Source organism: Dermatophagoides pteronyssinus, unplaced genomic scaffold (genome assembly GCF_027571235.1).
Source record: "Dermatophagoides pteronyssinus isolate colony J.1.1.1.1 unplaced genomic scaffold, Derpt_VIB-CSIC_2022.12 sq0014, whole genome shotgun sequence".
Classification (NCBI taxonomy): Eukaryota; Metazoa; Arthropoda; class Arachnida; order Sarcoptiformes; family Pyroglyphidae; genus Dermatophagoides; species Dermatophagoides pteronyssinus.
This window is the reverse complement of record NW_027461538.1, coordinates 881395-909116: the sequence shown is the minus strand read 5'-3', so window position 1 is coordinate 909116 and position 27722 is coordinate 881395. Positions and strand designations below refer to the sequence as shown.

General features: G+C 29.9%; 5 protein-coding genes across 6 annotated transcripts; 2 read left to right on the top strand and 3 right to left on the bottom strand.

Moving 5' to 3' along the window:
- Nucleotides 1–3223: 3223 nt before the first annotated feature.
- LOC113794751 (uncharacterized) lies at nucleotides 3224–9544 on the bottom strand. The gene is made up of 2 exons (XM_075821976.1): nucleotides 7504–9544; nucleotides 3224–4126 (listed from the first exon to the last, which is right to left on the bottom strand). The coding sequence occupies exons 1-2, from the start codon at nucleotides 8894–8896 to the stop codon at nucleotides 3312–3314; spliced, it is 2208 nt and encodes a 735-aa protein (XP_075678091.1). The 5' UTR covers nucleotides 8897–9544; the 3' UTR covers nucleotides 3224–3311.
- Nucleotides 9545–12879: 3335 nt separating this feature from the next.
- Nucleotides 12880–14184, bottom strand: Naxe (NAD(P)HX epimerase). Of its 2 annotated transcripts, none has more exons than XM_027347453.2 (3): nucleotides 14090–14184; nucleotides 13651–13870; nucleotides 12880–13596 (listed from the first exon to the last, which is right to left on the bottom strand). In XM_027347453.2, the coding sequence occupies exons 1-3, from the start codon at nucleotides 14101–14103 to the stop codon at nucleotides 13099–13101; spliced, it is 732 nt and encodes a 243-aa protein (XP_027203254.2). In that variant the 5' UTR covers nucleotides 14104–14184; the 3' UTR covers nucleotides 12880–13098. The 2 variants fall into 2 exon arrangements, with proteins under 2 accessions (XP_027203254.2, XP_027203255.2); XM_027347454.2 differs by lacking the exon at nucleotides 14090–14184 and adding an exon at nucleotides 13934–14083.
- A 125-nt stretch (nucleotides 14185–14309) lies between these two features.
- On the top strand, nucleotides 14310–16757 carry Prosalpha2 (proteasome alpha2 subunit). The gene is made up of 6 exons (XM_075821983.1): nucleotides 14310–14439; nucleotides 14504–15035; nucleotides 15108–15302; nucleotides 15854–15964; nucleotides 16027–16364; nucleotides 16430–16757. Exons 2-6 carry the CDS (start codon nucleotides 14531–14533, stop codon nucleotides 16676–16678), a joined length of 1398 nt encoding a protein of 465 aa, XP_075678098.1. The 5' UTR covers nucleotides 14310–14439; nucleotides 14504–14530; the 3' UTR covers nucleotides 16679–16757.
- Nucleotides 16758–16816: 59 nt separating this feature from the next.
- Nucleotides 16817–21089, bottom strand: sws (patatin like phospholipase domain containing sws). The gene is made up of 2 exons (XM_027347449.2): nucleotides 20598–21089; nucleotides 16817–20524 (listed from the first exon to the last, which is right to left on the bottom strand). Exons 1-2 carry the CDS (start codon nucleotides 20929–20931, stop codon nucleotides 16920–16922), a joined length of 3939 nt encoding a protein of 1312 aa, XP_027203250.2. The 5' UTR covers nucleotides 20932–21089; the 3' UTR covers nucleotides 16817–16919.
- A 202-nt stretch (nucleotides 21090–21291) lies between these two features.
- Nucleotides 21292–26933, top strand: LOC113797129 (corticotropin-releasing factor-binding protein). The gene is made up of 10 exons (XM_075821980.1): nucleotides 21292–21416; nucleotides 21600–21723; nucleotides 22569–22729; nucleotides 22793–22889; nucleotides 22946–24427; nucleotides 24913–25168; nucleotides 25248–25619; nucleotides 25679–25881; nucleotides 25974–26082; nucleotides 26179–26933. Exons 5-10 carry the CDS (start codon nucleotides 24269–24271, stop codon nucleotides 26343–26345), a joined length of 1266 nt encoding a protein of 421 aa, XP_075678095.1. The 5' UTR covers nucleotides 21292–21416; nucleotides 21600–21723; nucleotides 22569–22729; nucleotides 22793–22889; nucleotides 22946–24268; the 3' UTR covers nucleotides 26346–26933.
- The last annotated feature ends 789 nt before the right edge of the window (nucleotides 26934–27722 follow it).

Sequence of the window (27722 nt, the reverse complement as noted above, 5' to 3'; positions counted from 1 at the left end):
TCAATTTTTGGCTTTATCACTTGTGGTGGTCACTTTCCAAAAAAAAACGAACAAACAAAGTGAACGGAAATGACAGATTGGTCGATGATAAACAGAAAAAAAAATCTGAATCTATAATGAAAATTGAATCCAGTTTTTCCGACTATTTCCACCAAATTCGTAAGGATTATTGGTGAAAATAAATTTCTGAATGTTTCAACTTTGTTTTTGTTCAATATTAGATTGAAAAAAGATTTGATGATCAGTCAGACACACGGTCAACAACAATGATTTTAGTTTAGTTTAGTAATATCTTGGTTTTTTTGGTCGTAAAAAAAAATTTTCGCCAACAAAAACAACAAAAATAAATAAATTTTGTTCAGCATCGGTCGGTAATAAAAAAAAAGGAAAATCGATTTTCTTCATTTTTTGTGTTTTGTCTCGTCGATTCACAAATTGGACGGGTATTATTATGGTAACATTTTTTTTTGTTTTGTTTGGGACAGTTATACGAGGATAATGTTCATTTTACTTCATCAAAACAAGATTTTCACTTTCAATCAACATCGCCATCAACGGGATTCATGATCAGATCTTGGCTGGATGGAACCATAAAATCTCTTTCTTTTTTTTCGAAGATTATTATTCGAAAGAAGATAGAAAAGTTTTGATAGAAATTTTCTTTTGTTTGTTTATACGATTTTCTTTTTTTTTGTATCGTAAAAATTTGGCGAATTTGTTACTTTTTTTTCATTATCATCATCATCATCAATTCAATTCATGATCAAATCAAATTGATTTTGCTGCTGCTTTTGCTTGCGACTATTGCTACAGCACCTGTTTGTTTTTTTTCGTTATCGGATCATTTTCGTTGTTTTTTTGAATTTCGCATTTAATAACCATAATTTTCTTTGAAAAGAAAAATTGAAAAATTCAAGCAACCAAACAGAGCGATATTATATAAGAGGATCATCATCAAAACTATTTCGACTCGTCTGGTTTTTTTTTTTCGTTTTGTTTTGTTTTTGATCCTATATAATACGATTTAACACTTTGATGATGGTCGTGTTTGTTATTTTCATCGTTTGATCCATGGTGTGGCGTCGTCCACGATCAATGATGGTCATAGAGAACATTCATCATTTGGTGAATCTTTGAGGGTTAACAACAAATAAAAAAAAGATCAAAAGAATTTTCTTCATTTTCATATTTTTTTTTATTTCCATTTTTGACATGTTTATGACCATCATCATCATCATCATCATATTCATCGAAATTCAATCGAAATCGAGAATTCAACATTCGAGTTTTACTCCAAAAAGAATTTCCATTTCGAGAAAAAAAAGAGTGAAATGAAAATTGTTTGCCAAATAACTTTGGCATCAGGTTCTTCTTGTCGTTAAGTTTTTTTCCCATTTTCAATATTTTGAATATTTGAAAATGGGAAAAAAGCTAACTTGACTAAATAAAGTCATATTGGACGAATGAAATGAAATGAGATGTTATAACTGAATTCCCAGTAAATCGTAAGACATACACGCGTCAAACGCAAATATTTGTATAACATCAAATATGCAAATAATGGGGAAAAACTAATATTATTTTTTTCAAAATTTGAATATAGAAATCGATTGAATTGTCATTTTGTTTTTTGCTGTTTTTCTCGTTGACATCGTTTATTTGAAAAATTCCCGGAAATTTACAAAAAAAATTTCTCATTTTGAATTTCGATAATGAAAATATCTTTGGTTCGTTTTGCATCTTAAAACATTTGACCACCCATCAAGGATTTAATGATGATGATTATTATCATCATCGCTTCTTGTCATCATCATTATCAAGTATCAAAGAATTGATGGCTGCGCAAAGAAGATTTGATATCTTGGTTGTCAACACAACAGGTATTTTTTTTTTTTCTTAATTTTTTTTGGTCGTTTATTGAATGATGATTTTGATAACCTGTGAATCCCTTAAAAGAAACTTTCCAAGAAATCTTTCAGTTCTGACAGTTGATGTAATTAAGATATATATTTTTTTTTTTTTTTGTGAAAATGATGCAATTTGTGAATTTTGTCTCCATTCTCCGAACAACAACAACAACAACAACAAAAATGATGATGGTTATTATGGAAAAAAAAATATATAAAGGATCTTCATTGCTCCATTGTCAAGGATTTTCATTGTTGTTTTTTTCATTTTTTGTTTTTGTGTTTTTCCAGTTGTTCCATTCAATGATCATGACCATCATTATAATTATCATCATCCACAAAACAATCACCACAAAACCCTTTTTTTCATCATTATTAACCGATTGATTTTCATCTTTATTTTTTTGGTTTTGGTTTTTGGTGGCCAATTTTTATGACCATCATTTTGCTGCTGCTGTTTTTTTTTTACTGGAAAATTTTCCCTGTCCATCATCATCATCGATCAAATTCAATTGTTGAATTTCAAAACAGTTTTTTTTGTTCCGGACCATCGGTTTTTGGTAATTTTTCCTTCTTTCTTTTTTCTCATTTTGGTTATTTGGTTGCTTTTTCGGCCAAAATTTTACTCGAAATTGTTTTGATGGCCACGCCTTCATTGTTATTTGTGTGTGTGAAACAGTCACACCCCCTATACCAACAATTTGATGATTGGTTCTGGCTATATATGTTTGTGGTTTTTTTTAATTTAGTTGTCTGCTACCACTACTACTATTCGGCTACCTCAACAATAAAAAAAATTGACACTATAAAATAAAATTTTTTATTTTTCTTCCTCCCGACTTTTTTGGATGATGATGAATTTTTTCGTTTGTTTGTTTGCCAAAATAGTTCAGTGATTGATGATGATGATGATGATAATAAATGTTCATTAATGTTCATTAAGATTGATTATCTAATCAATTTTGATTGAACAAAATCCTTAAGTTTTTAAATGATAAAACGTTATCGATGATGTTTTGGTTGGTGTTTGTTTTTTGTTTTGTTTTTTTTTTCTAATTTGAAATTAAACTTGTTAAATTAGTTTAAATTTTTTATTTTATTTTTCCAAAAAAAACGCAAATAAAATTGTAAATCAGGATTTATTCAATTTTTTAAATATTTACAACGGAATTTTTAAAGGGAAAAAAACGAATGACAAACTAAAATCAATCAAACTGAATGATTCTGTCTATTCTGTTGAAATCAAACAATCAGTCAATCGATAGCAAATTGGACAAAAAAGTGAAAAGAAATCAAAGACAAAAAAGATTTTCTATTTATAAATGAATGAATGATGATGATGATGAATGTTGAATAAATTAAATTAAATTAGATTAGATCGATCAATCAATCAATAATGTTCAATTAAGATGTTCGATGATGACGTTCTGAATTACGTTGTATTGTTTTTTTATTTTTCATACGACGATTTTGAAACCATATTTTCACCTGACGTTCAGTTAGATTTAAATTCCTTGCTAATTCCCAACGTTTTTGTTTCGATACATATTGATTGAATAGAAATTCTTTTTCCAATTCTAATGTTTGAAATTTTGAATATGGTTTACGTTTTTTTCTTGTCGATATATGATGTTGATGTTGATGCGAATGTTGTTGTTGTTGATGATGATTACCACCACCACCACCACCGTTGTTGTTGTTGTTGTTGATCATTATCGGTGTTACCGATAATGATGCTGATGCCGATGATGATGAAGATGATGCTGTTGATGATAATGATGTTGGCGTTGTTGCGACTGCAGCTGCGGCTGTTTGATTTACTGACGTTAAATTAGTTTGATGCGTTGGATGATTACTGATGAAATTATTATTCGGTGTTGATTGATGAAACGATGGATGATGATAATGTGGATGTTCATAATGTTGATGATGAGGATTCATCATCAATCCACTTGCAGTATTTCCATTTGACCATTCTAAACGATCATGATAATGATGAGGATGATTAGCGGTTATTGTTGGATTAGCTGCTTGATGAAGCAATGCAACCTGATGTTGCAGTACAGCGGCTGCCGCATGATGATGATGGTGTGGATGATTTGTTGCAGCAGCAGCAGCAGCCGCAGCGGCAGCTGCTGCTGCCGCTGCATGATGATGATGATGATGATTTGCTGCTGCTGCTGTTGTTGTTATTAATGTTGTCGCAGTTTCATCAATTCCTAAATTCGTAAAAAAAGATTTGAAATTAGCAATTTTGAAAATTGTTGTGTAATAAAAAAAGAAATAACATTTATGTTGCTGCAATTTTATTACCAGGCCCAAAACTGACCAATGGCTATTTACACTTTGATTTGTCATCGATGACCTACCGAGAGAGGTCAAAAATCGATCATGTCACTTTGCCTTTGCCAAAACAAAAAAAAGCCACTGTTATCAACGGTTATTCATTGTAAACAAACAAACAAACAATCGATTAAATTGAACAAAGAAGCCGCCATTCTATTTTTGGATCATCAATGAATCAATGTTTGGTTGTTTCACCAAAAAATGGTTTTATTACGTAATTATTTGAAGAACCAAACAACAACAACAATCAAACAACCAAATGAATTTCATTTCAAAAATGAAAAAAAAACTTTAACTAAATTGAACCAATTTCAATGTTTTTTCTCGGTCCTAAAGATTTTTTATTTTATTTGAAATTTTCTATTTTATTACATCATGGGGTCATCTGGTTTTCGATGTCACCTACACACACACAAACATACAGTGTGTGCTCGAATTAGTTTGTTTTTTCTATCACGAAAAAAAAATTGTCAAAAAATTTTTCGGTTAACCTTTCTTTTTTTTTGCTTTATTTCATCTAATTTCATCCGAAACAACAACAACAACAACATTGCCCACCCAAATTGGCAACAAACAAAACCGATTCTATTTTTGGATCAACAGCAGAGAGACAGAGAGGGAAATTCTTTGCCAAAAACATTGATTTGGTTAAAATAGGCGCGTATCGTGTTTGTTTGTTGCCATTTTATTCCTTGAATATCTTCTTCTTCTTCTTTATTTATTATGTAAATGTTATGTCAGATGAATGTCGAAAAGAAATAAAAATGAAAAAAATTTTCACTGTTTGGGTCGAGAATAATAAAAGAAGTGAAACCTTTTTTTATGATCTTTTTTTCCTATTGAATCAAAAAGATTCTTAGATTGAATTGAATCGAATCGATATGACATAACTTTGTCTTTTTTTGTCTCGAATTGATCCAATTTGACTAATGGAAATCAAACTCGAGCCAAAACTAACAAATTCAGCCATTTTCAATCTCGCTCTCTCTCTCTACTCTACCATTTTCATTATAGACAACAAAATGAATTTTCGTTTTGAAATGAAAAAAAAACAGAGCTAATAGACCACGCGAAGGCCATAAAATGTTCATCATCCAAATTTATTTTACATTTCAAATTCATTCATTTCATTCATGCATGATGATGATTGTGTCTACCATTTTGAGAAACGCGAAAGTCAAAAAATTGATGAAGGAAGAAACAACAACAACAAAAAAAAACACATAAAAATAAAATTAATCCATTGCCAAAAGTGAATTTATTTCATTTCATTTCATTTGCTCGAATTGTACAAAAGTCAATTTTTGTGTTTGTTTGTTTGGTTTGTTTGGTTGGTTGGTGTGTTTCATTTCGTTTCGTTATTTTGGCATTTTCAAATCACCAGAAAAAAACTATCAACATTCAATCTTGATGATGATTCGCAGGGAACGTTGATGATACCAAGAGAGAGAGAGAGAGAGAGAGAGAGAGAGAGAAAACTATCATCATCATACATATCATCATTCGATTTGATTCTTTCTATTTCATTGACATTTGACCTGATGGCTATTTCTACCGTTGTTGTTGTTGTTGTTGTTGTTGTTGTTGTTGTTGTTGTTGTTGTTGTTGTTGTTGTTGTTGTTGTTGTTGTTGTTCATGTCCAACATTGATCATTATCATCATTATTAACAACAACAACAGCAACATTATCTAAAATACATGATGATGATTGCCTTATCATTGCTGACCTGTAAAATGGATGAATGAATGAAATGAAAAAAAAATCTAAATTTCAAATCTAAATATCATTGGTGGTATATATTGGTTGATGGTTGATGGTGGCTCGTACATTTTACGACCTTTATCATCATCATAAGTCAAGGGAAAATAGCAATGATGATATGAGAATGTGGACATGATCTGAATGCAAGATTGGTTTGTTTTTTTTGTTTTTTTTTTTTTTTGGTTTCAATGATGATAATAATATTCTTCTGTTAGGATCACTGTTCGATTCACTGGTCAATAATTCAGTGGACAATAATTCCGGAATAATAATCCTTTCCCTCCCCCCCTGAAAACCGAATTCGATCAAAAGCCTAATGATGATGATATGGATGATTGGTGATAATGATGATGATAAAATTGTCGTTTACATTTCTCATCATAATCATTTAAGTATCGTGCGATTAACAACATCTTAATTATCATCATCAAACAACCATATATTTTTGATCATGAAACTTTGGTTAGTTAATTAATAACCAAAAGTTTTTCTTAAAAATAACTTTTTTTTTGACTAAAATTCTAGATGAAAGATTCTTTATTTTCCTTTTTACAATGTTACCAATGTTGTTTAGTTTTCCTCATTTTTCAAATCAAATCAAAACCATTTCCTTCCTCAAATGTCTCTCTCTTTCTCGATTGTTTTGCATTCAAATTGTGACCAATAAAATTTATTTAACCCTTTCATTTCAATTTTTCATTACCACAATCAACATTCAAACAAACAAAAAAAGAATCATAAAAAAATAAATTCAAGTTTGCTTCATCATGGCCACACACACACACAACAACAGGAAAAACTGTCAATGATCTTTGGAATTACATTTTTTCCAAGGAAAATATGGAAAAATTGATCCAAGTAATCAATATTTGATTTTTTTTCGGTGGTTATTAGGGTTAAGCGAATTTGGAAAAGTTGGCTTCACTGCCCTTATTTTTCGACATTAAGCGTGCGTGCGTGCTTGTATGCATGCCAAAAAAAAACAAACTCTATAAAGATTCAAATTTTTTTTCCTATTTCCACACAGCAAAGAAAATCAAAAAATGATCAAACTTTTGCTACAAACATCTGCCATTTGCTCTCTCTCTCTCTTTCTCTCTATGTTTCTACCACCATCATCATGATCAGTCGAATAAAGAAAAACTTCGATGATGATAATGATTCCCATGATTAGAAACGAACGAACAACATTTGGATGATATAATAATCTCATCATCATCATCGGCAAGACGCTATAGGCTGAAGGTTGAATGAATGTTAAAAAAAGCCCTGCGGGAAATGAACTAAACTGAACTGAAACGAAGAAAACATTCAATCCAGACTGAAGAAAAAAAGTTATAAAATTTTGATCAAGACAGACTTTGATGCTAATGATGAAGATCAGTTTCAAACATTCAGACATTCATTTTCGATTGAATTGAGAGAGAAAAAATCTTGAAAAGAAACCTTGAAATTTTTAGCATCCTGCAATCCTACAAAAAAACTTACCTAAATTTGTTGTCGAATTGTTGTTGTTGTTGGAATTTGGATCACCATTTGTTTGAATTGTATCATCCTCATTATCATTGGAATTGGCTGTTGTTTGTTGTTGTTGTTGTTGATCGATTGTCGAAACAATTTGATTTGATGGTGATGTTGCAATCGATTTTGTTTGATGATTTAATTGTTGTTGTTGTTGTTGTTGTCCATTTTGTCCACCATTGATCGATGTTGACCATGATTGATGATGATTCAGATTCAGATTCTGTTGTTGATTGACTGTTGTTGATGATGATGATTGTTGTGTTGCAGCAACCATACGTTGCATTGCTGTATGATAAGTTGATGATGATATTGGATCCATTGGAAATGTTGTCGATGATGATGATGATGATGGTGGTTGTTGTACATCCAATGTTTCGGCTTTTAACCCGTATAAATGATGATGGTGTGAATGATGATCATTCGATTGATTCATATCCGATTTTAATCCACCATAAAGATGATGATGATGATGATGATGATCGTTTCTTGATTGATGATGCGGATGATGATGTGGATGATGATAAGGATTAGGATAACCACACCATGCTGCTGCTGCAACATGATTTGCAGCAGCGGCTGCAACTGCAAACGATGCAAATGGATCATTTGCCATTTGATGATGCGGATGCGAATGTGGATGTCCAACGTGTGAATGAGATGTATAGGGATTATGTGGTTGCGGATGCGAATGAGGATAATGTGATGATGGATTTGTTGTTGTTGTTGACATAGAACCAGAATTCGTAGCAGAAGTAGCGCCACCATTCATCATCATTGATGAATCATATGAATTTGACCAGAATGCTGATGCGGATGATTTGAATGAAGATGATGATGATGATGATGAACTACCAATACTACCACCGCTAGTTGTCGCTGCTGATAATTGTTTATTACGATTTGTAGCAATAGCTAATGCGGCGGCCGCTGTTATTTCATGGTTTGCAGATGATCCATATGATGCGACCGAATTTAAATTATGACTATCATTATTTGTTGTTGTTGTTGTTGTTGAACAGCTTGCTGGCGTTGTTGAGATCCCATTTCCAGATGTCGATGTTGATGATAATGATTCTATGGTTGGTAACAAACCATATGATGATGATGATGAATGATGATGATGATTTTTCATTGATGTTCCATTGATTGATGCTGCGGATGGGGATGAGGTATAAATATCAAAATCATATCCACTGGCGTTTGGTGTTATTGATGGCCATATTGGTGGTGGTGGTGATGAATTAATCGTCGATGATGTGGATGCTGAAATCAGGCCACCACCGCCACCAATGCCACCACCAACAACAACAGTTTGTGGTTGTTGTAATTGTTGAGATTCATTGGAATTTGAACGCATTTTTGAATGAAAACAATGTTTTTATTGTTGTTCTTCGAAATTCGTCAAAATTGAATGAATGAATGAATGATAAATTAATCGTTGTTTGGGTGGTCGTCGAATCATCCAAAAAAAATATCTGAATTTGTAGAATTTCCGAATGATCAATGATCAACACAATAATCGATTATTGATTGGTCAAACAACACAGAAACGAAACACAAACAAACAAACAAACAAACAAATCATGTCTGTTTTTCGGTTATTTTTAAACTACCAAGAAAAAAAAACGTTGTGTGAATTAAAAAAAAATGATTGATTTGTTGATTGATTCATTAATCATCATAAAATTGTAATTAATAAAATTAATTTATAAACCTTAATTTATTAAAATCACTGTATTTATGAATGATGATGATGATTTAATAATATTATTCATCAATAAATGTTGATGACACACACCCACACACACAAAATTGATGGTAATAAAGACGATAATAATAATAATTATTATTATTATTTTGATGATGACCACACACACACACATTAACACTCATAAAACACACACATTTTGAAAATAAAAAACATTATGTAACATTTTGTAATAAACACTTTTCAACACTCAAAGAAAGATTTTTTGATGATGAACCAAAATTTGATGATGATGATGATGATCATTGATGGTGTTTTTGGCTTGTTGATTTTTTTATTATTATTTTTTTATTTGAAGAAAATAAAAAACTGAAATTAAAACAACAATAAAAAAAAAGAATATTATGTATTTTGTTGCTGTTCAAATGTGATAATCATAAAAATTTCATTTGATTTTTGAATCAGAAATTCAGAAATTCTGATTTTTGGTTTGGTCGAACAAATTCATTGATTGATTTGAATAATTAGGAGAGAGAGAGAGAGAGAGAGAGGGGTTAATGATGATAACCGAACGATGGATGATCAAATCCTTTATTTTCGATCGACGACTATTTTAACATTATCATCATCCAGTATCATCATAAAAAACGCATTTTTTGATGATGATTCTCTCATTAAACCACCATCATACTTTTGCGAAATAACCAAATAACCAAAAACAAACATAAATCGGTTGATTGTCGTAAAAAAAAATATTGTTAAAGAATTATTGACAATAATAATAATAATAATTTTTATTACATCATCATCATCATCACTGAATATCATCATCATCATCAAAAAAAACACTTAAAATAAATTCATCTCATCATTATTATTGTGGGTGTGAATCACTCTCTCTCTCTGTCAATCTTTATCTCTTTTTCTCGCTATGTTTGTTTCTCTATGGTAAGTACGTTTCTTATTCGTATCATATCATCATCTGGACTTGAATTCTTTTTGCTTCGTTGTCTTTATTGGTGATATGTTTTTTTTCGTTTTTTAGTTTAGAGGTATAGTTATAGTTATAGTTAGTGGTGATCTGTTTGTTTGTTTTTGTGTATTTTGAATGATATTTTTTCATGAGTTTGCGCAGTTTGATTTCATCAATGTGGGGATTCAATAAAACAAAATAGAAGATTAACGTGTGTGTGTGTGTGTGTTTCTTGCTGTGTAGTAAGTTTATTCTTCAGAATTGTGAAATTATTATGTTCAATGTTTTTATGGCATGTTTTGTTTGCATTTAGGATGCGCAATAAACAAAAACAAAAACACAGAGATACAAAACATTGAAGAAGATGAAGAAAATCATGAATTTGAAAAAAAAATAAATAAAACATTGAATCCATCACAGACAGACTTACTGAATGAACAGCAGAACTTTTTTGTTTGTTTGAAATTAAACATGGCAGCTGATGATTGGCAAATTGAACAAAAATTCTTTTCAACATTGAAAATAACAACGATCATTGCCGCCACCACCATCATCATCAACGAATTTAAAAAGCTCGAAATCCAATGGAATTACCAATCAACATGGCTTCATTATCAATCCTAAAACAACAACAACAACATACCGTTGGCCAAACGACGACGAAGAAACATCATCAGCATTTTAGATTCATCTTCATTCGTTGGTGTTGTTGCTGTAGTGATGATGATAATAAAAAAATATGATAATAATCCGTAGCACAAATACGTGTGTGTGTTTAGTGTGTAGTAAAAAAACGTTGATTACACTGGTGATGATCATGAAAAAATGCTAATAAAAAAAATCATCCCGAAAAAAAACATTAAAAATAGACACAGGGAGAGAGAGAGAGAGAGAGGGAATAATTTTCTCATTCAAATGATGAGATTTTGAAAATTTTTCAAAACAACAACATTTTTCAAATTTTCAATGTTTCAACAAAACAAATATCTTGGTGGTGGTATTCACCACAGAAAGGAATCTACACCATCAACAACAACACTCCCTTTTCTCTTTTTTGTCAATAACTAACTTTAATTCTTCAAATTGGTTACCTCTCACTCTCTGTGTGTTTGTTTGAATTTTTGATCAAAATTTTCAAGTTTCAAGTCTGGTTGGCCAATTTGAATCGCTGGTTATGTTTTTTTTCAACTTCTGTCATACTGTCATAATGTACAACTACCTCTACTTTGATGAAAGCTCCACCCCCTTTTCAAAATTGTTTTTCATCCAACCAGATATAGCTAACTTTTTGTTCTGTGTTTAGACTAAAGAATTTTTCCAGAAATAATTCTGGTTGCTGAAAATTTTCTTCTTCCCCTCTACCTCCTCGATTGATGGAATCTGAATTTCAATTTTTTTTTCTCAACTCCAAAACACAGTGAGTGAAACAAAATCAATCAATTTCTACAGACAATGAATGAATGAATGTCGTAAAAAAAATTGTAACATCTTGATGTCTTTTCTCTCCTTGATACAGTTGTCTATTTGATGATGATCATGATAGTCTTCGGGTAAATTGATAATGTTTGCGCAAAAAAAGTTGTTAAACAAGGATTTTTCTTTTTTTGAAAAAAAACTGGCTTCTGAACACATGATACTTTCGAAGAAACAAGAAGAAAATCATAAAAGTTGTTGCTGTTCGTCTCTCTCAATAATAACGATGATGTTCCAAAGCCGAAAAAAATCAAGATTTTTAAAAAAAATTACCACTCTATTTTTCTGCATTTATTTAATCAAGATTCATTCAAGATCATCATCATCATAATCGTCGTTGTTTATGAATGAAAATGATGTGATAATTTCTTTGACAAAACAAAAAAAAACAACAATGGCTACTTTCTGACGAGATTATCATTATTGATAAGAGACGGGTGCCATCAATAATGAAAATTATGGAATGAAACAAAAAACTATTTTTACTCTATTGTGTCCTGTGTCCTATAACAAGATTTTTTTTTTTTGTTTTTTGTTAATGATGATGGTCAACGGTTATAATCTACTAATTTATCTGTTGACTAAATTTGCTTGATTATGACTATTATATGATGATTAGGACCACCATCACCGCCATTGTTAATCATAATGATGATGATGATGTGAAAATTGTCTTTGAAAATCATAATTATTATTATCATCATCCGAAAAATGATGAAAGTAACAAAAAAAAGAAAGATAAGATTTACTAATTGGTGATGCCAGTGAACTCATTTAAATCAAAAGAAGAATGGCATACCATCAATCAATCTTGAAGAAATCAAATTAAAAAAAGTATTACATTGTAAATCAATCATGACAATGAAATTTGAACATTAAAAATAAAGATAAAAACCAAACAACCAACCAAAATTTGATGAAATAAAAATAAAAATTTGAAACAAAAATTTGATTTAGTAAATTGAAAAAACAAAAGAAAAGAAAAAACCCCGTTTATATAACTAAAAACTTGATTGGGTAGGTTGTAAATGACTAAAACCAAATAACCAAATGAATGAATGATGATAATGGCAATTGGTTAGTTGTCTGGGAACACACCTTCATTGTGGGTGGGAATTTCAGGATAAAAGACACGCCTTTTTATTCTATGAAACTGCATACAAAAAAAACAAAAAACAAAAAAGTGTCATGCGCATTTCGAAATGTCAAATTTATTCGAATTGATAGTGAAATTTTTTTTTCAATTTTGTTGTTTATTTCGGCCATAAAATTTTTTTTTATGATTCTCATTAATCAATCTTTCAAATCAATCAAATTAATTAATCATTCGATTGATTGATTAATTTTCATTTAATTAGTGATAAAAGTTTGGAATTTTTAATCAGAGAGAAAGGGGATTTTTCTCTTATTTAGAAAAATTAATTAATAAACATTGTTCATCATTTGGATAATCGGGTAAATTTAATTGATATTTTCGAGCTAATGATTGTGGTACGAAACGACCACCCAACCAATGTAATTGACCATGAAAATATTTTGCACATTTTTTCGGTGCTGTCAATGATATCAAACAATCCGGTTTGATAATCGGTGTTGATGATTGATCATTTTCATATGATGGTGGTCCTTGTTCAACATGCCAACCACTTGGTATATCAATCGAAATTAAACGTTTTTGTTGATGATCAATTCGAGCTAAATATTCTAATATTGGTCGTGATTCTGGACGTAATGGTGGTTTATAACTAAAACCAAATAGAGCATCAACAATCAATTCATATCGATCTAAATTATTATCAATATTATTGATAAATTCAATATCCATTCGTTTACATTGATTTACAAGATTAGCAAATAATTGTCCTTTTCCTTGTTTTGGATATAGAATAACTGGTTGATAACCCTAAACAAACAAAAACTCATTATTTCAATCATATTATCGTCTTTGATTACTTACAAAATGTTTTAGATGACGAGCAGCAACAAGACCATCACCACCATTATTACCAGGTCCACATATGATCAATACTGATCGTGGTGGTTTGTAAAACGAATCCAGTGAACCTGATTTATAAATAGCCGATGCAACGGATAAACCGGCCAATTCCATTAATTGATCAACACTAAATTGATATTCATTGAAAAGTTCTTGATCAACAGCGATCGCTTCTGTTTGACTAAATAGAAATGAAAATTTATATGAAATAAAAAAAAAGAAACAAATTAATTCAATTTCAAACCTAAGAAATTTCATTTGAGAAATATTATTATTATTATCATTGAAAATAGAACGTTTCATTGATGTTAAAAAATTCAAATTCAAATTATATGACCATAATAAAAATTTATGATCAATTTTTCGAAAATTTATCCAAATTAAATGTTGATTTACAAACCTTAAGAATTTCATTTTGTTTATAAAAAGTTTTTTAAAGAAAATTTTCGATTCTATTTTTCACCGATCATATCGAATGTAAACAGAAAAAAAAATTATTCGAGCGCACGCCATCTCTGAACGATTATTCGAATCAATCAGATTCGATATATAATTCGATTCGATTGTTTTTTGTTGAAACATGTTCTTCACTGTTTTGTGTTTGTTTGTGAGGCGAGTGATATTGTTCGGTAAACACATTTCTTTTTCTGTTTTTTGATCGGAATTTCATCATTTTCATCCAAATTTATCTAAGATTCCGATAGTTTTTTTCGAAATTTTCAGATTGTCAATCGTACATTACTGGTCTGGGTAATAATTAGGTCAAATGGTCAGTGTTGAATTTAATTGAAATTCTTTTGTTTTTTCCAATTAGTTTTTGTTTTGTGTGATCCAGAAAAAAATGGACCGATCTAAAGTTGGTACACGTCTTACATTGAGTGAACGTTTTAAATTGATTCGGCAAGAACAACAAACAAGAAAAATTATGGTTAATCCATCGATAGAATCACCTGGTGAAAAACTTGCACGCCCAATGAAAAATTTTAATGGTACTGTTTCACGTAATGAACGTCCACGTGCTATACTTCAACAAGGATCTGAACGAAATCGACGATTAGTACTTCAAATGGCTACTAACACTCAATTGATGGAAGAATTAAAAAATCAAAATACTAAGATGTTTGTTAATCTGCCTATTGTACAACAACAGGCAAATAATAACAATCTTGCCATCAATAATAAACGAGCCGCAAATATACCGAGTGTTCGAGCAAGATTAGGATTACGATCGGGTAATTCAATTCGTCGAAATGGTAATTTAGTTACTGGCAGTATTAAAAATCGATTAGGACGAAAACCGATTGCTCAACGTCTTGGTCTGGCACAAACACTCAAATCGAGTGGACGTAAGTTTGTAATTTTTTTTCTCTGAATTCCTTGATGAATCAATCATTATTTATTGTCATAATATTCTATAGGAATCAATCTACAGAATCGAACAAATGGCTTTATCACTAATAATAGCAATATGCGTCGTGGTACACAGGTGTTTAAATCAAAAAATCGACCAATGAATATTGTCAACAATAGAGTACCAAGGAATCGAATTCGTAACATCGGACAACGAATTATAAGAAAAAATAAGAATAATAATCAACGAGTTACGGTTGAAAGTTTGGATCAAGATTTAGATTCTTATATGAACACTGCTGCTTGATCTCATATATGATGTAATCCTTTTTTTTCACATTCTCATTCTCAATTCATATTCATCAAACAAAACAAACATTATCATTCATTTACACAGTATATGTTCATAATATTTTTCATTAATGGATAATCATTATCAGAAAACGGTTTCATTTTCATATTTAAAATCATTGATATAATAATAATAAAAATATAATTTCAAAAAAAAAATGATAAAAACAAAGTTTAAATATCTGAATGTAATCATCTATCACGCCATCTATCGACTGGAGTATTTGATGAACAAAAGAACATTTTTGGATCAATCGATGTCAATATAGTCGGTCATACTTTGGTTTTGCCGAATCATTCACGAGTTTTTTTAGAAATTTTCTTTCAGGTGTTGCATTGTCATTTTGTTTGTTTGTTTTTTTTTGGTAAATCAATTTTTCAAATTAAAAATTTAGCATTATGGCCAGTGAACGTTATAGTTTTTCATTGACAACATTCAGGTAATTTAAATCATAAAATAAAGATGTTCGAACATTAATTTTCCTTAAAAAATTTAGCCCTTCGGGAAAATTGGTTCAAATTGAATATGCCTTAGCTGCTGTTGCTGCCGGCGCTTCTTCAGTTGGAATCAAAGGTTTGTTCAATTAATATGCATTGATATTTTTTTATAATAATGATCATTGCCGAAAAATTTAGCAATGAATGGAGTGGTTATGGCAACTGAAAAGAAAACCAATTCGATTCTTACTGAAGAACATAGTCTTTATAAAGTTGAACAAGTTACCGATCATATTGGTATGATTTATTCGGGTATGGGCCCTGATTATCGTCTACTTGTACGTAAAGCAAGAAAAATTGCCCAAGAATATTTTCTTGTATATTCAGAACCAATTCCAACTACACAATTAGTTCAACGTGTTGCTCATATTATGCAAGAATATACACAATCTGGTGGTGTTCGTCCATTTGGTGTATCATTATTGATTGCAGGTTGGAATGATGATCGTCCTTATTTGTTTCAATGCGATCCATCTGTAAGTGTTATCAGTAAAAGGATTATCAATTTACAAATCTTATTTTTTTCACTATCTTAACACAGGGTGCTTATTTTGCATGGAAAGCAACAGCATTAGGTAAAAATCATATAAATGGTAAATCATTTTTGGAAAAAAGATATAGTGAAGATCTTGAATTAGAAGATGCCATTCAAACGGCAATATTAACATTGAAAGAATCATTTGAAGGACAAATGACACAGGATAATATTGAAATTGGTATTTGTAATAAAAATGGTTTCAAACGTTTATCACCCGGAGAAGTTAAAGATTATTTAGCAACTATTGGTTAAAAATAATCAATATCACATCCAATTATGTTTGAATAATAATTTTTTTCAATAAAAAATAAAATCTTTTTAAATCTTTGTATTCTCTGTGTTACTTTTTATTTAAAAAAAAGCGCAAAGGGTTAAAGCAACAGCAACAAATTTCAATTTTAATAACAAATTTTTTTTATTTGGTTAAAAAATTCAAACTTAAAAAATTAAAAAAAAAATATGAACAACATTAATGCTAATAATAACGAAAATATTAAACTTCGTTACTAATTTTACGATCAATTAGATTTTCAATATCAGTATCGGTATCACGTAATTCTGGTTCAGAGAAATAATTAGTCATCATTTCTTCTTCTTCTTCATCATCATCATCATTATCACCTCTTTCGTCCTCATCTTCAGTTATATCATCAAATTCAAATTCATTTGATACCAGCGGATTTTGTATATTACATATTCTTTCAGCTAAATCAGTAAATGATGCTTGTCGTGGTGATTTACCACCAATAAACATTAATGATGGGCGATCATTAATTGATTGATCACCACCACCGGCAATAAATTCATTATAATTTGAATTCGATATGATTGATTTACGACGAATTTGATTTTTTTCTTTGTTGAACAATTCAAATACCGAACGTTCATCACCAAAATTAACTGTACTGAATACAGCTTTTCCATGATGATAACCAACATTCATAATTTCTTTGAAACTTTTAAATTGTAATGTTTTGTAACCATCAATCGGTGGTCGAATATACCAACAATAATCAGAATTTTTAACTTCTTCCAATTGTTTTTCACAACAAACATAAGCTAATCGAGATTGAATTTCGGGTAAATTTGGTACACGAACAGGTTCGGTAAATGGATTCCATCGTTTCCATAAAAGCCACCATCCACTTAATGTATCACCATAATTAGTGAGATCGGAATTATCTTGACTACCAACATCGATTGCCAATATAATTTCAGCACCCATAACATCATGCATTATATCGGCCGGAAGATTATTAACATAACCACCATCCAATAAAAGATGGCCATCAATAGGATCACAAAGTGGTGGTAAATAACCAGATAACGACATACTAGCACGAACATAACGCCATAATGAGCCATGTCGATGTGTTCGAGGACAACTTGATGTTATATCAGTTGTTACAGTAAAATATGGTAGCCAAAGATCTTCGATTTGTACTTCACCAAAAACTTCATTAATCGAACGATTAAAAGCATGACCAGTAAACATAGCAGTAGATGGATATGTTAGATCAAGAATTTGATGCCAATACGATGTCATTCCATTTGACCAACTTTGAGCTTTTTGTGTAAATGTTGTTAAATTATTTTCCTGACACCATAATGCACCCATAAATGCACCGATACTAACACCACCAACCATATCGATAGGTAGACCAGCTTCGGTAATCGATTTGATCATTCCAATATGTGCTATACCACGTGCACCACCACCACCAAGAACCAAACCGATAGATTTTCCTGTCAGAAATCGTGCCAATCTTGAAAAATCCGAAAATATTGACGGATGATGTGTTTTCACTTCATTTTCATAATATTCACGTAATTTTAATGGTGAACGTTTTATAAATACACGTTTTGGACAACGAATATGATGATGTGATGAACACCAATCACGCATATTTAACCATTCAACAGTATTTTTAGGTCTTGGTCCATCTAATCGATGTAATAAAACTAATTCTTTTTGTGTACGCATTGATAAATATTGTAGCTGTTTTTCAACTTCACCAACAGTTGGTTCTTGTTCACCCATACCGACAATCAATATACAATCAGCTTGACGTATACAACGTTGTGTCCATGCTGAATATCCTTTATCACATTGATATAAAACTATTTTATTTTTATCTTCATGAATTCCAAGCCAATGACAAAGACGATATTCATTTTGTCGATCTAATGCATTTGGACCTAAACATTTCCGAACAAAATCTGATGTCAAAAGTTCAACTGAACCAATAGCAGTTAATGCATGATAAAGTTCATAGCAAAAAGCATGTAATGGTACTTCATCATTTACCGATAATAAAGCTACTGTTGAAAAATTTGATCCAGTTGGTCGTGAACCAGTATATGAAATTGGTTTACCACTACTTAACGAAGACATACTATTGCCCACCAATAACCGGTGACCAAGCAAATGAATTAAACGAGTCACTACGACCGGGTATTTAGTTTTTATCGTTTCCAAAAGACCATCTGGAAGTTTGGCCAATTCAGTATCACGAACAGCGATAACCGTCAATGATCGTGGTGTTCGTGTGATCAATTCAACAATTCCAACTAAATCACCTTTACCATACTCCCCAACAAGTTGACGTTTTCCATTACTTAATGTTATAACTGAACGAAGACGTCCACTCAATACAATGTATGTACAATCGGATTTTTCACCAATTCGATAAATAGCACGACCAGATTCATAATGATTCCAATCCAAAGCAAAATCAATTTGTCTAACAAATGGTGATAAACGTTGTATAACGGTATGAGCTAAATTCAATGCAACTCTTGGATATTTAGCCAATATATCATAGGCACCATCACGAGAAATGACGGCAACTTTACTATTTTGTTTAGTTCTTACTGTGAATATTGATTCTTCACCACTAAGAACATCTAATGCACCGATTAATTCACCAGGATAAACAGTATATAAATTAGCTTCTTCATCCGAATCGATCAATTTATGCGATATGGTTATCGATCCGGAAAGAACAAATATCAGATTAACTTCATCAGCACATTCTTCTGAAGCTAGACAAGCATCACGAAAAAATTCTTTCACTTTTATATGATCACGTAGAATTTGTCCATCATCAATGTTAAGAATGATTTTCAAATCAGTAATTGCCATATCGACTAATTCATCATAAGTCATACCAGCAGTACGATCATCACCAAGTACAGATTTTTTTCGTTTCATCATTAAAAATCGAGATCGATCTTCTGATTCTTGTCGACTAAGTTTTGGTGATGATGATGTTGCTTCATGAAGTGCTGTTGATTCAGTTTTAATCAATTTGCTTAGATCAATAGCATCGGCATTTGAAAATGAACGATGATGACCACCAGCACCAATACCATTTCGAATGTTTCGACTAGGACTTGATTTTTTCATCAAAGTTGCATTAATATTTGCCAATGAACGTTTTGGCAGTTGAATACCCGGTTTGATTAACTGTGTCGTTAAACCAAGATATTTGTACAACGATGTAAATGTTACACGTTGCAAACGAACCATAATAATTTGAACAACACGAATCAGCATTTCAGGATTTTCATCGACAAGTTGCTTGAGAACATCAATTTTCAAACGTAATATTTCACTATCCTGGATAGCAGTAGCGGATACAGTTTTAAATTTGGATGGATAACCATTCAATATATCCATTACTGATAACATACTGGCAATACATTCACCGGCCAAAACATTTTTCAATAAAAGAGTCGATCCATCCGGTTCGTTAAGTGTAACTTTAATTTCACCACTTTTAACAATATAGATACTATCATCTGAATCATTTATGTTGAAAAGAAATTCACCTTTCATCACTTTGATTTCTTCGATTTTTTGACACATTTTTAAAAATAATGGCTTTTCAAAAAATCCTAAAACACGAATACCATGAATCATATAGACAAGTTCTTCAGGTAAATCATGTCCAGCTGGATCATAAATATCTTCTTCTTTTAAAAATGCTTGTGATGGTTCTTTTACTTTTAATTCTAATGGATCATCTTTTTTTAATTGAAGTAATCTTTTGGCAAATCTAAGAACCAATTGACGTTTTCGCCCACGATGACGAACTGAATTAAATTAAAAAAAAATTGATTATTATAGAAAAATTGTGTAAATTATCATTTCAATTTAATAACTTACTTGGATCTGGTACGGATGAACGAACTTTACGAAGAATTTTTCGACCAAAAAACATTACTTTATCACGTTTACGGAATCGTGGTTTTGTTTCATCAGGTAATATAACTTTTGTTACTTTTTTTCGTAATTTATTTAAATGATAAAGGAATATAACGATAAAAATCAATGATAATAAACAATATAAAAATAATGTACGTGGATTTTCAAATGCCAATTCACGATGATCAATATAGATACTATATAAAAATTCAACAAAAAAATTCATTTTTGTATTCGTTTTGGTCATTGATGACCACCATTCAGATAACGATGAAATTATATTTAGATAATTCATTTTTTGTTTCCATTTACAATTAATCTGATTTGATTATACTAATCATCATCATTATAAAGTTAATAATTCATTCTTCAAGGTTAATCAACAACAACAACAAAATAAATTATTTTTGTTTTCAAAGCAAAATCGCGATTCGTCTGAAAGAAATAAAAAGTAAACAAAAATCAAATGAAAAATGTACTGCGTAAGTTTCGAACACTAAAAAAAAACGATTCGATCGGTTTCCATTAGAGGGCAGCACTGTATAACATGAAAAAATGTAACTAAATTTAGCGACATTCGATTCGAACGAATTGTATTATCATTATCAAAAAAATCTTGACGCCAGAATGAAAAAAAATAAAAAAGATAATTGAGTGCAATATTTTTTTTGTTATTATTCATTTTTTAAAATGGTTCATGGTTCATTGTCAAAAGTTGAAATGTATTTTATCATTTGTTTGCAAAAATAAAAATAACAATAATAATAAATTCATTTGACGGTATAAATTTTAATATCTTAATAGTTTTGTTAATTAAATTAGGCTATTTAACAACATTCTATTTTTTTTAAATAGCTCATTATTCAATATTCATGATTTGTATTATTATTAAATTAAGTGCATTATTTTATGATATGATAATAATAATCGTTTTGTTTTGTTTTTTCACACTGATTATTCTAGGTTCTGTAGTCATCAATGACTGTCCATGACCGTTTCATTTGAACCAATATCAGGTATGATTTTTTCGTTCGAATGGATAAAATTTTTCGAAATAAACAACTAATGGGCAAAACCAAAAGAAAAGGTACAAGTTTAATGAAAAAAATTTTTGTTGTTGATTTTTTTTCCATTACGGGGAATTCCCAATTCTTATATATCACATTAATCAGATGAAGAGAAAAAAACATTTTCTTCTTTTTTTTTGCTTAGCTTGGAGGGATCTTTTTTTATTTTTTGTCAAATAAATAACATTCCAAACATCATTTTATCTATGCGAAAAAAATGGAAGGATTATTATGGTGAATGATGATCATTAAGGTGAGAAAAAGAATTTTTTGTTTTTCGTTCCAGGCATTCCAATCTAAAATATTTTTCTCTTAATAAATTTAACTTTTAATAGATCGAAGACACAGCCAAAGCAACAACAACAACAAAAACTTGATCGAATTACACTTGATGATGATTATGGATGTGGAATGTCATGTATGTTGCAATTTGGAAATACCAAACAAGATAACAACAAATATCATTATAATGTGGTCAATTTGGTTGAAAAATATGCATTTCCTTTTCGAAAATAAACAACCGATAATGTAATGTTTTCTTCCGGCATTTAACTATAGTTATGTAAAACTATGGTAATGAATGAATGAATGGGATAATCAATCATAAATAATAACCGTATGATGATGATTACAATTTAAAGAAGAAATCATAGTTTTTTTCCCAAATTTCAACGAAAGAAGAAAAAAGATATTCTTAGCATCATTCTGTGAATTCTTTCCATTCTTATGGCTGTCTATATTTGTTGAATGAATGGAAAATATTCCTTTTCATTTTTTATTTTCAATGATGATTGATAATCATCATCATTTCTCAAATTCAAGAACAAAAACTATAGTTTTTAAAAATTTTTTTTTTTCGTTGCAGTTTTTTGTTTGTTTAAGGCAAATAATAATGTTTCTATTGATTCCGGTTAATTCCGCCAGCCAAAAAAGATAAAACAAATTCAAAAGAAGAAAGAAAATTCAAAATGTATTTGAATTTCATGAAATTGAAAGACAAAAACAAAAAAAGAATTGTGAATGCAGGTCATTATTTGAAATGGACTTAATTTAGATAAAATTTTCATTTTCATTTTAATTTTCTTTTAGGTTTTTCCATCGAAACGAAAACGAAAATACATCCCACATATATTTTTTTTTTTCTTAGGATTATTCTATTGATTCGACGAAAGAAGAGAATTCATAGGTATAATGATAATCATTTGTGATTCTTATTAATAATATTATTATTGTTTTTTTCAGGGTTATTATTTTTTTTTGTTGTTCTTGTGAATAATATTTGCTGATCTGATTAATTAAACTGAACTGAATGATCGAAACCAACGTAATATTTGGTTATCTGGTTATGTTGAACAACAACAACAACAAAACAAAGAAAAAAAAAGAAAATGGACAATTTTCGGAGCGAATGACGAATATGAAGAAAACTGAATAATATCAATTGAAACAAGTGGAAAAAAACATCTTGTCCAAACAGAAATGAAAAGAAAAAAACATGCGCCAACTTTTTTTTCTATATTAGTAAGGCCATTGAGGCCGACGACAAACAAACAAAACGAATGAATACGAAAGGAAAGGAAAGATCTTTTTATCGTTTCAAGTAAAAAAAGAAAAAAAATAAGTTCATCAAAGTAAGGAAACGACGAACAAGACGACAGTATTTAAGTGACTGAATTGAATCGAAACAAGTCAACCAGTTGTTCGTTCGATAGTTTCAAACTAACAAACATCATCAATATATAGTGTTTTTATTATTCCAATTGAAACATTGTTTCTTCTTCTTTTTTTCGTCTTTGCTACATTCAATAAATGGACTAAATGAATATTTCAATATCCGGAAGGTAATGATCATCATCATCATCATCGTCATCATCAGTGTTTTTTTTGCATCCGAAAGAAAATTGTCAAAAAAAAAGAACTTTCTGTAAAATTCATTATTCATCAGAAAATTTATTTCCCTATATCAGTGTCACATACGCAAACATTCCAAACATTTTCAGCATAACTATTGCACGACCAAAAAAAACAATTTCTCTCATGATATTCGTGTTGTTGCATATTCTAATCATTCAAATTAAATTGTCTACGTTGTTTGGTTTTTTTTCGGGTTCTTCGTCATAATCAACAACATCCATAGTTTATTCTGAATCCGATCAGAAAAGGAATTCTGTATTTCTCTCCAGCGATCGATTCCGAATATAGGAAACTAAAAAAGTGTTCAGTGAGAATATATTAGGAAGAACGAAGAAAACAAAAAATTCTGTTTGTCATTTTTTTTTCATTGACATTTTCCCAGATCCTATTCAAGTCTGACGACAAACGACTATTCGGAAATCAATAATTTGTTGATATTATTATGATTGAAATTGTTTATTATTTTTTCTTTGCTTCAAACAAAATTGTACTTAACCAACACCAATCAAAGAAAACAACAACAAGATAAAAGATATTATTAAGAATTTTTTTTTACAAATTTAAACAACAGCAGCAGCATTCCATCAACAAAAATCAAAATTGTATTGCCAAATAATTGAAAATCAAAATAATAATCAAAAACCCGTAAATATGAAAATCAGATCACAAAGAATGATAATAATGATAATGGCATCATCAAATGAATATCGAATATTCATCATCAGTTTATTTAGTTTGATGATATTCAATCCAATACAAATTATTCAAACAAATCCTGTTATTGTCGATATGGATCAATTAAATCAATTGGTAAGTTTGTTGAATTTATTCATTCATTCATTATGTGCGATACAAACAAATTGGAACACATACACACACATCATTTGAACAAATTTTGTCAGCAAATCAATTTGATCACAATGATGATGATTAATCGGTTTGGCCCAATTTTTTTCGGGTTCGAAATACAATTATTAGATTTTTTTCGGAGTAATTCAAGATGAGATGAATTCAGAATCGAATTAAAATTCTCATCCATGTCATTCGATACTATTTTAACTGTAGTGTGTGTGATGCTGCGCTTCGATGAACAAACAAACAAACAAACAAAATTCATTCCGATGAACATGGACATTATTTATTTTTATTTTTTTGCATTATGAAAAGAATGATGATTGATTCGATTATCAATTGACCCGCACAATGATGACAATTCTCAATATTAAAAAAAACCATTGCTCCAATACAATATTTTACCCATAATTCATCATTTATTTTTCTTTCTTTCTTTATAGATTGATGATGACAGTATGATGCTAGAAAATCCACAGATATTACCACCACAATCAACCATACCATATATTAATGAACAACAAGATGAAATTGGTGTCATCATACCACCAACATTAGCAACAACAGCAAAAGAAAATGATTTATTCAATGCTGATACATTGCCATCATCTTCATCATCATCATCATCATTTATGGATAATATGATGATGTTGGCCACACAAAATATTACTGAAAATATTGTTCAATTAAATCCAAAAGGTAAAATAAGATCCATATAGTCGATAATTAATTAACTAAAACAATTATTCTTATTTGTTGGTCATTTTTGTATGAATAGATTGTATATTTGTAAAAACTGAAGAAGGCATTTATACTTTGATATCGGAAGATGAAAGTAATCTAGTCTGTGGCCTATATCTGATGGCCAGTCCAACACAATTTGTTGAAATAGAATTTTTACAATTTGATGTTAGCTGTCATAAAAATGGATTATTAAGCGTAGTAGATGGATGGGAATTGATGGGACAATTTTTTCCAAGTGTAGAAGATCATCCAATTCCACGCGATGCACGTTATCATGAATTTTGTGGTCATGTTAAGCCGAAAAAAATTTTTCGTATGTCACAAAATGTTGGTCTGATCGAATATCGTATACCGAACGTTGGACAAGGTTTTACTGTTCGGGTTAGATTTGTTGAAAATCCTAAACGTAAGTGATATTCTTCCAAAATGCATTGTGCTTATTGACAATCTTTTTTCCTCGTTTAGCATGTAATACAATCATTCAAGGTGTCAATTATGGAATCTATACATTAAGAAATTATGGTCGTCGTATTAATTGTACAATGTCGATATTATTTAGCGCATCATTTCGTATATTATCGATGAATGTTGGCCAAAGTTATCGTCGTTTGGATAGTATGATTCATTCACCAAAAAATTACGTCGCCGAAACTGGTGTTATCAAAAAGGTCAGTGTAACTTTACTTTTTTTTGTTGTTGAAAAATTAACATTACAATCGGGTTAATCTTATTGGTCTTTTTTTTTGTTTTTGGTTTTCAGTGTAAAAAAAGAGGCATGAATGATTATGTTGAATTTCGTGGTGGTCAAGGTTTGGACACACAATTGATGCAAATTGGCGATGATGTTTGTGGTTTTCGACCATTTCCACGTAAGTAATTTTTTGATTGTTTTCTGATTAAAAAAAACAATTATTTATCTGATTAATGTTTTTCATTTGAACATATTTGTTTTTTTCAAATTATAGATAAAAAACGTTTCACTGTAATGTGTACAAATACAGCCGTACGTCTTGTGTCCAGTGGTCAATATGATAATCAAATTGAATTTGGTTATGAACCAATGTTGGATCTAGAACCCCCCAGTCAACAACCAGCATCTTTGATTTGTCCAATCAATCTTCAAGATCAATAATGAATAATAAGTCAATCTTTGTTAAGTTTTTAAGTTGTTTGTTCGATTTAATTCAATTCAAATGGCGACCAGATTTTTCTGTTTGTTTTTTTTTTTTTGTTGTTTGTGTTTGTTGTTTACGCCATTTTTCATTTCTTGATTGAAAACGTAATCAATCACAATCATACTAACTTTTACTATTGTAAATCTTATCACACACACACGCACACACACAAAGTTTGATAAGATCATCATCTTGGTCTTGACTTTCACTCCAACAAAGTATTTTCAACATTTGTCAAATATCATTTTTTTGCATTAACTTTCATTTCTTAATCACGACAAGTTTTTTTTTCGTTCCCTTCCAAACGATCCTGAGATTCGTTTTTCTTATTTTTTTTTCTTTTATTTTTTTTTTGTTTGTTTATTTGCATGTTTGTTCAATTTTGAATGAATTTTAATATTTTCTCAGTAACAACTCTCTAATTCACCCAGACATTGAATATATAAAAATTGTCACGATAATGATTGAAATCACACTGATAAAAATCGTTTTAATAATTTTACTTTAAATAAATTCTCAAATAAAATAAAAATTTCCATTGTCAATCGCGCAATCAAATTAATGGATCAATTAATGAAAAAACAATAGTTGTACAAAAGAGGTAAACAGTGAAAAAAAAACGAAGAAGAAAAAAAGATCATGATATCGAATTTCATCATTTGAACAGTGTTCAAATAGAAAAAAATAACATTAATGTTTTCATTCATTTATTGAATGAATTTGAACAAAATTGGTTTTCCTTTCAATGTTTGTTTGTTTATTTATTCTCATATCGATTGTATGATTTGTAGGGTGGACAATCATTTCGATCTAGTTTTTTTTACGTATGAAGTTTCAATTTATTTTATTTTATTTTTTCAATCAACTGATAATTAAAATGAAAATATAATGTTACAATGTGAAGAAAATGTCAATATAAATGTATTGAATGGATACACAAAAGTGAAAAAAGAGAAAAAAAAGAAGGAAAGAAAGGGGAAAATATGTTGATACAATAAAGAAAAATTCGATTAAATTAAATAGATTCATTATCGTTAAATGACAAATTTTATAAACATTACACATTTTTTTTAATATTGAAAAAAAAGAAACAATTAAAAATTTCAGTCAACATTTGAACAAAAAAGAGAAAGAAAGAAAACATTATTATTTGATCGAGTATGTTCTTTCATTCGAAATATATATGTTTGTATTGAAAATATTTGAAATAATAATAAAAGAAAAAGAATAAACAGTTATTGGTCATCATTCGAAAGAAGAATTTGTTAACCGATTTTTTTTCAATATTTATATAATACAAACACAAACAAGTGAAAAAAAAATCAAATCAAAAT